The sequence below is a fragment of the Eulemur rufifrons genome, chromosome 20, assembly GCF_041146395.1.
Source record: "Eulemur rufifrons isolate Redbay chromosome 20, OSU_ERuf_1, whole genome shotgun sequence".
NCBI classification, from domain to species: domain Eukaryota; kingdom Metazoa; phylum Chordata; class Mammalia; order Primates; family Lemuridae; genus Eulemur; species Eulemur rufifrons.
Window position 1 is genome coordinate 20,332,558 of NC_091002.1, and position 13,369 is coordinate 20,345,926.

The following is a 13,369-nucleotide window of genomic DNA, read 5'->3' on the forward strand; positions in this document are numbered from 1 at the left end:
CTTCTGGATGATCTAATCCAGGAACGTAATGCATACATTTCATATCTCTTAATAACTTTTAAAAGTTTTTTCCTCTAGGTCTTATACATAGTTTGTTAAGGTAACTTTTGTCAATATCACAGCTATTATTTGTAACTGAGTATTAGACAATAGTCATTAATTTTTATACTTTTTTGCATAGTTATCTTAACTCTCTCATTTATTTTATATATCTTATTGATTCTCTTATGGTTGTGTAATTAGAAGTCATAATACCTGTATACTATTTGCTCATTTCCAATGATTTTTACTTCATTTAGTTTCCTTTAACATTTCATTGACTTACCTTATTTTGATACTGTACTATAGTTATGCAAGATCGTACCATTGGGGGAAAGCTTCCTGTACTTCTATTTTGCAACTTCCTGCTAATCTATAATTATTTAAAACTAAAAAGTTAAAAAATTTCATTGATTGAAAAATTTTCATTATTAAATAGTCATCAAGGTACATATCCTTTACCGCTGATTTTAACAAAAGATACCTCTAAATTTGCTTATGGGCTGCCATTTAGAGAGATCTTTAATTTGGACCTACACTACCTATTCCTGGCTAAGTTTTTTTTTAAATCAGAATGTTGTTCTATTAAATATTGATTTATTTTATTGATTGATCTACTAGTAGGATTAAGTTATTTTCTTAATAGCTTTATTAATATTCTCCAATAATTGTCAAGTTCCTAGGCTAAACCTTACTTGGTCATGGAAGGTAATTTGCTTAACATGCTCTTAACGCATTAACTGGCATGTGAGTTGTATTTAACTCACGCTAGTTTTGAGCCCCCAGCCTCGTGAAGCATATGTAACTCACATGTCTTTTCACCTTGGGAGCTGAGAGAACTATTTTTCAAGTTGCATATAACTCACACACAGAAAACAATAAAAAGTAACAAACTTTTCATTAAATTAGAAAGGATCATTTTGTTTTTGAAGTTTTTATTCTATTTTCATAATAAAACACTTTGGCCCCAAGGAAAAAAATTTTTTTCTACTGTGGTAGTTAATTTTGTTAATTCAGAATTCAGTTTGACTAGCATTCTCTTTAATACTTTTGTACATATATTTATAAGTAAAACTGGTTTGTAGTTTTTTTTGTATGTATGTCCTGAGAGGATTAAGTTATTAGAGTTATGCTAAGGTTCATAAAATAAGCCAGGTATCTTTCTGACTTTTACCTATGTTCTGATACAGGTGAGAAAGTATGAGAATTATTTTCTTTAAAGCTTAACAATTTCAACTAGAATTGGTAATGTGAACAGAAAATTACAATCTCAGAGACAGGGCTATTTAGGGCTTTTCTTGTCTCCCTGCAGTCCATATGATGCTGTAATTTTCTTCTAGTATATTTTTATTTACTACTTCGACTCTGTTCAATTTTCTCCACTAGGAATATCACTTATCATTTATATAGTTTGGATCCTTTTTCCTTGCCTTCCATATTTCCATATGCTTTCCATATTTCTTTTTATTCTCTTCTCTCTGCTCTTCCATTCTGTATTAAGAGGTTTTATGTTAGTACTCTGCTGCATCACAAAGTCAATTTTCTACAATGAGCTATGATCATGCCACTGCATTCTAGCCTGGGTGACAAAACAAGACCCTGTCTCAAAATAAATAAATAAACAAATAAATAAATAAATAAATAAAAATGAAAGTGGCAGTGGCATGAAAGAGCAGAGTCAATTGTAGCTTATACTTTCAGTAATACCATTTATTGGGGAAAGATTTTTAACATTCTCTTTTTAATTATCTGTAGATTTCATTTATATGTGCAATATGGGTCCTGCATTATTCAGGAAAAGTCAGAGCTGAGTGTATTATCAAAGCAGCCCCCTCAGACAGAACCCTGAGTGCATTCATGGGTAAACTGTCCTGGAGCTCACACTGTAACCTACAGCAGCACAGGCTTTCATTGACTTGCATACAGAATAGGAGTTTAACCAGTTTTTTAAAGAAATTTCCTTCTATCCTCATAAAAATAATGTAGCTATCACCAGCCAAATATTAACTGATGCATATATTTACTCCTAAAAGTTCATGAAAATTACCTTCAATGCTTCTAAGGACAAAAATCCAAAGTGTGAGAGGAAAAGGCGGGCTGTTTGGAATTCCTGGGCAGGAGGTGGGGGCCTGCAATCTGTAACAGGATCAGGAAAACTTCTCTTCTGCAATTCCTCCTCACTCTGTTGCTCAAGGTGTATTTCATAAGCAATCTGCTGGGCCATTCCACTCCTTAATTTTTCATGTCTTTCTTCTAACTGAAATAAACCAAATATTTCATTTTTTGGAAATATTATAAAAGTTACAGGGTCAAACTTAATTTTAAAATGAAAATAAAGCTACAAGCAACAAAGAAAATGAAGATAATTTTCAGTGATCAACATTGTACTTCTGTTCAATAACACATTTCAAGGTTGAAACAAATACCAAAAAAACTTCCCTATAGCTTCAACAATCACTTCTTCATCTCCTCACTGTGAATAAAAGCATTCTGTCTCTGCTCCCCTTGAAATGGGCAGAGTAGTTGCCGCCACCTTCCCCCTTCCAGTTCACTGTCTGTCTTCACCCTGCGGTAGCCCCTCATATGGATTACTTAACTGTATTCTTGTAGACTCTCCTGACCCCTCCCTTCCCTTCAGATCAATCCTAGTTTAAAATTCCATCCTTTGGTAAGTGATGATCCTTCTAACCAACTGGCTCACAATTCTACAACGTCCTCAATCTTCAGACTTTGGCCATCCATGAGCACACCTTGAACCTCAGATATGCCCTACTTTCTAAGCTGTAATTCTGAAATTCCCTCGCCAATCATAAGCTTCCTTCCTGCAGCTTCCCATACTTTCACTGCTTGAGCTCGTGTTTTACCATCACTGTAGGGCACTCAATCCCTTCTCCTATTCTCCCATGCCATTAGCATCCTTCTGGCTTCAACTGCTTCCCAACTAAGCCTAACACCCTCGACAACCAGCTCAGTGGCTGGACTGAGAAGAAGCTCCAAAGCACTTCCCAAAGCCAAACTTGCACCAAAAAAAGGTCATGGTCACTGTTTGGAGGTCTGCTGCTGGTCTGATCCACTACAGCTTTGTGAATCCTGGCAAAACCATTACATCTGAGAAGTATGCTCAGCAAATCGATGAGATGCACCAAAAACTGCAACACCTATAACTGGCATTAGTCAACAGAAAGGGCCCAATTCTTCTCCACGACAACACCTGATGGCACCTTGCACAACCAATGCTTCAAAAGCTGAGAGAATTGGGCTATGAAGTTTTGCCTCATCCGCCATATTCACCTGACCTCTCGCCAACCGACCACCGCTTCTTCGACAGCATTTTGCAGGGAAAATGCTTCTACAACCAGCAGGATGCAGAAAATGCTTTCCAAGAGTTCATCAAATCCTGAAGCATGGATTTTTACACCGCAGGAATAAACTTATTTCTTGTTGGCACAAATGTGTTGATTGTAACGGTTCCTATTTTGATTAATAAAGATCTGTTTGTACCCAGTTACAATGAATTAAAATTCATGGTTCCAAACCACAATTACTTTCACACCAACCTAACAGCAGCACTAGTAGTTTCTCTTTGCTGCCTCTGCCTCATTAATCATACACTCCCAGCCCCTTACACTCTGCCCCACACTTTATACTCCTTTGAACCTGTGCTCAAAGGTCATCTGCAATTTCACGCCAAAATCGAGAGGCTTTTTCTTATTCCTCCTTCTCCCTGATCGCTCTAGCATTTTATAGTGTAGCCCTTCCTCCATTCTTACCCCTCTATTCTCTCATGCTCTGACATACCAGTCCCCTGCTTCTTGAAATTCTTCTCCCTTGACCTAAGAGACCAATTATCTAAACTAAAGAATCATCTAAATTAATCTAAAACCAAATAAATTTTTCCTATATTCCCAAATCTGTCTTCTTCCTAAAAGTCCATATTTCTGTAAATGGCACTGATATCTCTTTGTTACTCACACTCAAAGTCTAAAATTCTTTGGTTCTTTTCCTTTCCTCATCAATTCAAGACTGCTTGGATCTACCTCCATAACACATTTTATATATTAAACTTCAGTGACACAGTCCTTCATTTCTCAGAAGGACATGGATTGTTGTAATACTCTCAAAACTAGTCTCCCTTCTCCAAATATACTCCACTGCCAGAGTCTGATTCTGTTACTACATTATTGAAATCTACGATAGCCCAGGCAGTGCAGTGATGCCTCTTTCTAAAGATGTACAGTTCCTTTCAATCGGCCACAATCTATATCTGTCTTACTATATGGTAACCTCCCGGAATAGAGAGACTTGGCTCATCTTGTAAATCACCTTCAATAACACTAAAGGCATTGTCTTGACTGTGGAAGTCGTTTAAGAATGTTTATATTCATTTCCTTAACAACAGCTAAAAATTTATCTTACTTCTTCAGTGACAATTTCATGCAAATCTGGAATGCTCAGATCTGCTTTCACAAAAGGAATCTTGTCCACCTCTTCAGGAAATGGCCGATGTTTCACAGTATATTTAAATCCAACATCATTTTTAGGAACTGGGCGAGGTTCAGGCACAAAAAGCTGTTAAAGTAAACAAATAACATTATGGTATTACATATAGTCCAATACTCATCTTTAATGAAATGTATTTCCCTGGTTTCTCAGATGCCTGTGTTTCCCAAGGACTACATGTCTTAAAAACTCACTAAGAATCAACACATGCTATAGCTAACAGTAAAAGTAAGCAGCCTGTGTACCTGTGCACTCTATCTTATTTTTCTAAAAATGTTCATCAACTCATTAGCGATCCCATGACTGACAAACGGGTTGAGGACTTGTACTGCCACAGGCCTGAATCCCCCACGTTCAATGGTAAGCCACTTTAGCTAGAGCTTTGAATCTCAAACTTCCTTCCTTCCTCAGGAGCTCTCAAATCATTCCATATGATAAAGTACAAGTTTAGGTCCACTGGGCATCTCTAGAAACTGAGTTCAATTAGAACCTTAGCATGGCTTAATTGAGAGAGTAGGGGCACCAAATCTAGGCCTCATGGCTCCAAACCCTTGCTTTAATATGTATATGGTACATAGTGAACCCTCAATAAATTTTAGTTCCTTTCCTGCTACTGTTCCTCCTCAGTCTTTAATGCTAACTTAGGGGCTTACAGAGCTGGTGACAGAATGTGATCTGTATAACGCCACCAAGAGAACACAGGGGAGTGCTCCTCATGGGGCAATAAACATATCTCATCTAACAGAGACATCTAGGATATTAAATGATTTTAGGTACATGCTCCAATTTTGTGGGTGTCTCTTGTAAAAGCTGATAACATTTTACAAAGTCATACTTTAAAAAAATTTTTTAGTAACAGAAGTAAAACCTTACAATGTAATAAGTGAAAAGAAGAGTATACAAAATGACTCAAATGCTATTTAAGCTTTATTATGCATGAAAAGGAAAAAAGACTGGAAGGGAATCCAATCCAAAATATTAACAGTGGCTACTTCCTTCTGGATAGTAAGCACCGGTGATTTAAAATTTCTTCTTTATCATCTGAATTTTCCAACTTTCTCTCATGAGCAATTATTACTTATAAAATTACACATATAATAAAACAAACTGTGCCACCCAAAAAATTTCATTAAATTATATAGATTAAAAAGTTATACAGTATATTACCAATCATATGGCTATAAAACAATTTGAAACTAAGTCCTGTTGCTAGATATATCAAAGGTCTAGCCAAATTTTTTTTTCCTATCTGGTATACATCTGACTCTTATTATACTTAAAATTACATGGAAAAAATTTGTTCAGGAAAAGCAGTCCTTACTCCTAAGTGGATGTCAAGATCACCTGGAAAGCTTTCTGAAAATACACCTGCCTTGAAGGTGCCTTTAAAGAGTAATTCTATTAATAGGTTCCTAAGAAATGGTTCTGATGTGAACCCACTGACTGAGAGTCTGGCTAGGGATCAAAAATATTTGTTATCTGTGACTTTTGCTGGAATGTTATTTAACCTTTAAATCACAACTCTAACTAACTCTCTCTCTCTCTCTCTCTCTCCCTCCCCCACCCCCTCCTCACTTCCCTGTAACTTCTGATGAATACCTTCTGATTTGCTTTTGCTCCTCTTGGTAAAAGGCAAAGCTGTTGTGCCCAAGCAAGTCTTCCAGACATTCCCCGGACCAGCACAGTGACAGAGGGGAAAAAATCATCTAGAATAAAATGTTTGTGTAAAAGTTTATATTTCAAACAACAACCACTTAAAATAAACCTATTATCAACTATAGAGCTTCTCATAATCAAAGCCCCAACACAGTGTTTCCGAAGGTTTGATCCTTTGTGTACCACCTTTGTGGTTTCTGCCATATCCATGTACCATAAGTACTATTGTTTTACTTCAAACCAACCACTCTTTCTTTCTCTCTTTCTCTCCTTCCTCTCCTTCTTCCTTCCCTCTTCCTCCCTCCCTCCCTTCCTTCCCTCCTTCCTTCCTTCCTCTCTCTCTCTCTCTCTCTCTTTCTATCTACCTACCTATCTATCTATTGAGACAGGGTCTTGCTCTGTCATCCAGGCTGGTGTGCACTGGCATGATCATAGCTCACTATAGCCTCAAACTTCTGGGCTCAGTTGATCCTCCTGCCTCAGCCTCCCGAGTAGCTAGGAGTACAGGCACACACCACCATGCCTGGCTTTTTTCTTGTAGAGATAGGGTCTCACTATGTTGCCCAGGCTGGTCTCAAACTCCTGGCCTCAAGTGATCTTCCTGCCTCAGCCTCCCAAAGTACTGGGCTTATAGGCATGAGCCACTGCACCTGGCCATTCTTTCATTTTTAACTTACATTTATCTTAAAAGAAAATTATGCATCTCTAAATGGAGAATCATGAATTTTGGTGTGCTAATTATGTATTTTTAAAACACGTTTAAAAATATATAAAATAATGTTCACCAATGTATCAACTAAGATCATCTCACAGACCTCTGGTGGTCCACATACACACTTTTAGGAAATGCTGTCCTAGCAAATATTCTTCACCTTCCAATGTTGGGAACAACCTAAATGTAGGAAGAGAGATTGTTTGCAGTGTTCATGCTATATTTGCCTACGCCTTTGTGTACCACTGCCCACCACAGGCAGGCACTGCTCCATCTCAGCAGAAGTTCAGGGGCGGAGTGGTGGTGGTAGCGGTAAAGAACTCAGGATGGACTTCCTGAGTGACCCAGATCCTTTTTCTTATTCCCTACTTTTGTCTCAGGTGTAGGAGTTAAACTTCTCTCTCTCATTTCTTCTGTTATTAACTATTATAATAAACTATTAAAATGCCCTTGTAAATCTATAAAATTCCAATTGTTTACATTTTTGATAGACTTCCTATGCAATGTAATTACTTGGAAAGAGAGAAGGGGAGTCCTAAAAAACCTGGAAAAAGACCAGGAAACCCGAAGGGGACACTGGGATTCTGCAGACTCTTCAGCAGATGGCTTGGGAGTAGGAGGCTGAAGGAATCGTTTGTGAATAGTAGGCACAGCGGCCTAGGGAAGAAAGCCAAGCAAGCCTCAGTCAGGGGTAGAGAAGGAAGAGGTACCTGCAGAAAAGACTTGGGACCAGTACTTCTGGAGTTGGGCAATGATAAAAGGCCTCAGTCTATTTCATATTGATGTCACTGTATCTCACCACAACATGATGGAAATTTACGATGGTATTCTTTTATCCAAAACTACAGGGAAAAGTCTCACTTTCATTTTATGGATTTATGAGATCCTACTCCTATATACAATGGACACAGGACTTTAAGACCCTGTTCACCTTTGCAAAGGCAAGAAGGCAAGTCTTTAATCTCCGAGCAAATCCTATTGTGGCACAACAATATCAGAAAGGGACAGCATAGGATTTAGAAAATCTGGGTTCCAGTCCTAACCATACCATATACTTCTCAAGTAACCCTAGCCAAATCAAATGTCCTCTCCGAGCCTTAGTTTTTTCAGCTGTAAATGAAGGAATGGTACACCTGGTGACTCCCTGAATCTCTTTATGGGCACAGATTCCATAACCTTCACTTTTATTCACCTTCCCAGCAATAAGGGTCTCTCTGGAAACATGCTTCCTTTACATACTGGCTTATACCAATTACCATCAGGAAAAAATGTACTATGAGTAGTTTGCCTTGCAGTGGTAATCACATACTCTGAGATGGTTTATAACTGGGGGCAAGGAAGGGAGGAAAACAGTGCATGTTGTGTTAATAGAAAAATCACTGAAGGGTTTTCAGTAGGGGACTGGTTTGGTCAGATCTGTATTTGAGGATGAATACTATGGTGGCAGCAAGCAGGATGGAAATAAGGGTAAATAAATTTTGGAGTTAGCAAGGGGGTGTGCGGATGGAAGGAATCAGACCATGCAGGAAACAACTGTAACAATCTAGGTAAGAAATAATAAGGCCCTGTATTCAGATGTACTGGGAGGAATACAGAGGACAGGAAAGATTCAAAAGTCACTAGGGAAGGGGAAACTTGGAAATTAATTATATAAGGGGGTAACAACACAGAGCAGGCAAAGATGACAACCAAATTTCTAGCCTGTGTGAATGGCATACCAAATGACTGAAATAAAACAACAGAAGTGCGGGGCAGGGGAGTACAGGGGCAGGATCCAAAGTTCAAAAGGGAAGAAAGCATGACACTGATAAACAACATAAAATAGCCCACTAAAATAAACTTTTTATAAAACTACAGAGCCATTCCACAAGTGCAGTGGCTCATGCCTATAATCCTAGCACTTTGGGAGGCTGAGGCGAGAGGGTTGCTTCAGGTCAGGAGTTCAAGACCAACCTAAGTAAGAGTGAGACCCCATCTCTACTAAAAATAGAAAAATTAGCTAGTGTGGTGGTATGCACCTGTAGCCCCAGCTACTTGGGAGGCTGAGGCAAGAGGATCACTCAAGCCCAGGCATTCAAGGCTGCAGTAAGCTATGGTGATGCCACTGCACTCTAGCCTGGGCAACAGAGCAAGATCTTGTCTCAAAAAAAATAAATTAATTAAAAAAACTACAGAGCCATTTCTGATATACATAAAGAGCCTTTAAAGACTCTATTTAGTATGTAAATTTTGTTCTATTTCCTGACCCCCTATTTTTCAGGTGCTATAGTCTCATAGCTAGAAGCCTTTCTAACAGATGCACAATTACTTAGAATCTGTAGTCTCTTCTTCTCTGACTCTGGAAACAGCTTCATAGTACTGATGAACATACTGATTTAGCAGTAGAGAAGGCTCAAAGTGCTAAAACTTACTCTGTTCATTTCCAAGAGGTTGCTCCAGCATTGCCAGGATGACACTGTTATCCAAGACAAAGTACCGGAAACTATGCTTGTTTATAGTTGGCAGCCTGGAGTATTTAATCAAAGTGGTCTCATTCACCAGACTACAAGGAGAGGCAGGACCACTGGGTGAAGGAAATGCACCAAGCAACTGCATAATACTACGGAGAATGGAAAAGATAACAGTTAATTACCAAAGCAAAATCTTCAGTTTACCTCACGAATTAATGTGTCCTTCTGCTATTCTGAATTTTAATAGACAGCCATGCTTTCTCTCGACATTGTCAGATTTTTTCCCCCAAGATAAATGCCATGGTGTGCTGTCCAGATTCTCCCCTCTAAGATTGAAAGGCCCATTCCCCTCGATGCAGGCAGATGGTGGCCACAGCTTTCAGCTGAGTCCCTCTCCAGGGATTGCCCATGGTCAACGAGAACCACCTCACCCAAGAGCACAGCTTCCTTCTGGGACAGACCCCATGCAATGAACGGTTGACACAGGGATATAACATCCTAGCATGCTCCCCAGCTAAAAGAACTCCAAAGAGTCAAGCCAGCTCCAGAGCGCTTTGTTGCAACTGCATCACAATTTACTGCCTCCCTCTACCCAGTCCTGTCTCCTTAATTTCCCCATAGGGATTGATCCTGACAGCACTTTCCAATAAACTTCTTGCAAGCAAATTTCTCTCAGAGTTTGCTATCCAGGGAACATGACTAACAACACTCACAACCCTGAAGTCCTAAAGATATATTAAAAAATCTGCTGGTGTGCTCCAGGGTTCAGGATTATTCTAGCTAAAGCATTCCGGACCTAGAAAAAGATCAGCCAAACCCCCTCGTTTTTCAGATGAAGAAATTCAGGCTCAGAAGAGATAGGTGATTATCAAGAGACCAGAAACCAGGGCCTGCTGCCTTCTCACTGTATGATCATGAGTAGGTATTACACTCACTTTACAGACAAGGAACTTCAGGCACTAATAGCTACATCTCGCAGAACTGTTGTAATTATTAAACAAAACTATATAAAGAAAAATGCTAACTGGAATTCAGCTGATCAAGCCTGAACTTTCAAAATGTTTATATCCATATAGATTTCTGCATACATTCAATTAACAATAACTTACATAGCACTTACTATGTGCCAGGCACTATTTTAAGCACTTACACACATTATTTCAAATAGTTTCATAACAATCCTATGAGATGGGTACCATTATAATTCCCATTTCAGAATGAAGACACTGAAGCACAAAGAGGAAGTATATTGTAATTAAAACAAAGATTTTATCTTGTGGTTCTAATATCACGTGAACCTTCAGGTGCATCTCATTTGGAAAACCAATATTCCACAGCAACACTTTTGTCATCTCAATCCTCAGCTTGAATGGCCTCTCCTCTACTCTTTCACTCTAAGGCTTAAACCCCAAGATCTCTGATAATGGGAGGCAACACTGCTCCTTCCACTTTCTCTCCTCTTAGAAGGAGGACTAAGAATTTCAAGGATCAAGAGAACCTAATGTTAAATTCAGGCCTCTAATGATTTGCGGGAAATACTAGGAAATCAGTCATGAGAAAATGGGGCCTTAGTTTTCTAAAATGTGACAGAGATGGACACCACAAAGCATATGGGCCAAGTGAGCTTGCCATGTTCCATGCGAGATTCTAAGACATTATCAAACAGGTTGCGAGTAAGGGAATAGGTCACTAAGATCAAACCATACCAGCCTAACCACATTTTCTCTTCTGGATATTGAGCAGATTAGAAAGGCAGATAAATATCTCTGAAATTAAGACATACAAGTATTTGACAGTGTATCATGATAATCTTGTAGATAAGATTTAAAAATTCTTGTGAACCTGAAGGAAATCCTCTGGTGATGTGCTTTGTGAGTCTGTATCTGTTCCATATTTTTATCAACATCTCTGATTAGAACACAAAGCACAGACTCATGAAATCTGCAGTTGACAGCCAGGCATGGTGGCTCACACCTCTAATCCTAGCACTTTGGGAGGCTGAGGCAGGAGGACTGCTTGAGCCCAGGAGTTTGAGGTTCCTATGAGCTAAGATGATGCCACTGCACTCTAGTCAGGGAAACAGAGCGAAACTCTGTCTCAAAAAAAAAAAAAAAAAATCTGCAGTTGAGCTCCAGATATATCAGAGTAAGAGCTGAGATCCAAAAGAATCTTAAAAGACTAAAAATAAGGAGGTAAACCCTACATGAAGAAATTTCAGGTTCTGTACATTATATTCAAACACCCCCAAATAAGTAAGTACAGGAGGAGAAAGACAGATGAAAAGTAAACATGTGAAAAAGACTAAAGGATTTTAGTTGACTTAATGCAAATCACCAGGTTCTCAAAAATCCAATGCAGTCTCTGAGAACATTTTAATGAAAATATAGTAATCTACAGGGTTTAAAGATCATTAAACCACATCTAGAATATAGTACTCAGTAAACCACCTATAAGAGGTACATAGTCAAATCTACACCAGTTGAGAGTAACCAGAATGATAAAGGTATTTGAATCTCTGTAATACAAAAAAAAATCTCAAGGTACTGGCAGAAATGACTCAGAGAGAACACGAGCATTACCTTCAGTTACCACTACTGCCCAGACAAAAAGGATTTCACTAACAAAACTCTGACTCAGAACCAATGGGTAGAAGTTAAAGTGGGAGAGAGTTTAGCTCAATGTAAAACATATCAAGTTTAGAACTGTGAAAATTAGAAGATAAATAACTTGGTAAATGTCTTAAGCAAAGGGGCTGTTGAAATGACTTCCAAGAGTCCTAACTGTGAATTTGTATTAGTATGCCAATGGGAAAAAACTCAACCAGTTAATCCGTACTCCATAATTGTCTACTATGTACTCAGCATCATGAGGGTTGTCAAAGAAAGATATAAATGTGACCTCTACCCAGATTGGGGAGATAATGCTGGCACGTACCCAACAGAACCAGGTACAATCATGACAGTATAGAATTCCATGCTGTGTGGTAGGGTCAGACAGAATGAACATAGAGGTGCAGAAAAGAGTCATCCTTCAGAAGCAGAATAACCAAAGAAAGTCCCATGGAAGTAGCTAGATTTGATACTAGCTCGAACAGTGGCTGAGGGGAGAAAAGGGAGACCCTGAAACCCAGGGAAGGAGCACAGGCAGGTATGAGCACGGCCAGTTTACAGCCACAAGTTCCTTCTGCCCAACTATGGCAGAAGGAATGAGTTTGACCAAGGAGTTCAGATAGCACGGCAAGAAACAGAGATCTACTCAAGGTTTTTATTCACTCAAGAGGCAGGATCAAAATTGTGCTTAAAGACTCACACCCGTAATCCTAGCCCTTTGACAGGACTGCTTGAGGGTGGAAGTTCAACACCAGCCTGGGCAACATAGTAAGACCCTGTATCTACAAGAAAAAAAGCCGGGCATGGTGGCGTGTGCCTGTAGTACCAGCTACTCAGGAGGCTGAGGCAGGAGGATCACTTGAGCCCAGGAGGTTTGAGGTTGTAGTGAGCTGTGATGACACCACTGTACTCCGGCCTGGGTGACAGAGTGAGACCCTGTCTCAAAAAAAAAAAAAAAAAAAAATTGTGCTTAAGGATGATGAGTTTAGCAATAGAACGTAAGATGACCAGGAAGGGGTTGAGACTGAAAACAAGGAAATCAGGCAAGAAGTGAGGAGGGCTGGGACCAGTTTGCTATCTGAGGTTGCAGAGAATGGAGGAAATATTTTACAAAAATAAAGTCTACTAGAAATAGTCACTGGCTTGATATGGGGAATGACAGAAAGATAAATCAGAGAGACAGCCAAAGGTTTGTCTTTGCATAACTGGCAAACAGCAGTGATATTAACAATTGTGAGAGAACAGAGAAATGTAGTTGAGCATGTGTTTCATGATGACAGTACTCTTCAGGGCACCTGTCAAGACTGAGATATCATTTGTAGAGTTGCTGGCAAAGACAAGACAGCTGAAGAGAAACGGAAGAGCCATCTAGGTAACTACTGGCTAGGTTAGGGAGAAGCATC

The 13,369-nt window shown here is 39.1% G+C and overlaps 1 protein-coding gene across 3 annotated transcripts in view; it reads right to left on the reverse strand.

Annotated features, from left to right (window-relative positions):
• The window catches only part of RALGAPB (Ral GTPase activating protein non-catalytic subunit beta), a 98,090-nt gene that overhangs the window by 22,565 nt on the left and 62,156 nt on the right, over positions 1–13,369 (reverse strand). For all 3 annotated transcript variants that reach the window (XM_069496677.1, XM_069496676.1, XM_069496678.1), the window contains 4 exons: positions 9,319–9,506; positions 6,139–6,245; positions 4,456–4,608; positions 2,087–2,296 (listed from right to left, as the gene is read on the reverse strand). In XM_069496677.1, the coding sequence (XP_069352778.1) occupies positions 2,087–2,296; positions 4,456–4,608; positions 6,139–6,245; positions 9,319–9,506 (658 nt within the window). The remainder of the gene's footprint in view (positions 1–2,086; positions 2,297–4,455; positions 4,609–6,138; positions 6,246–9,318; positions 9,507–13,369) is intronic.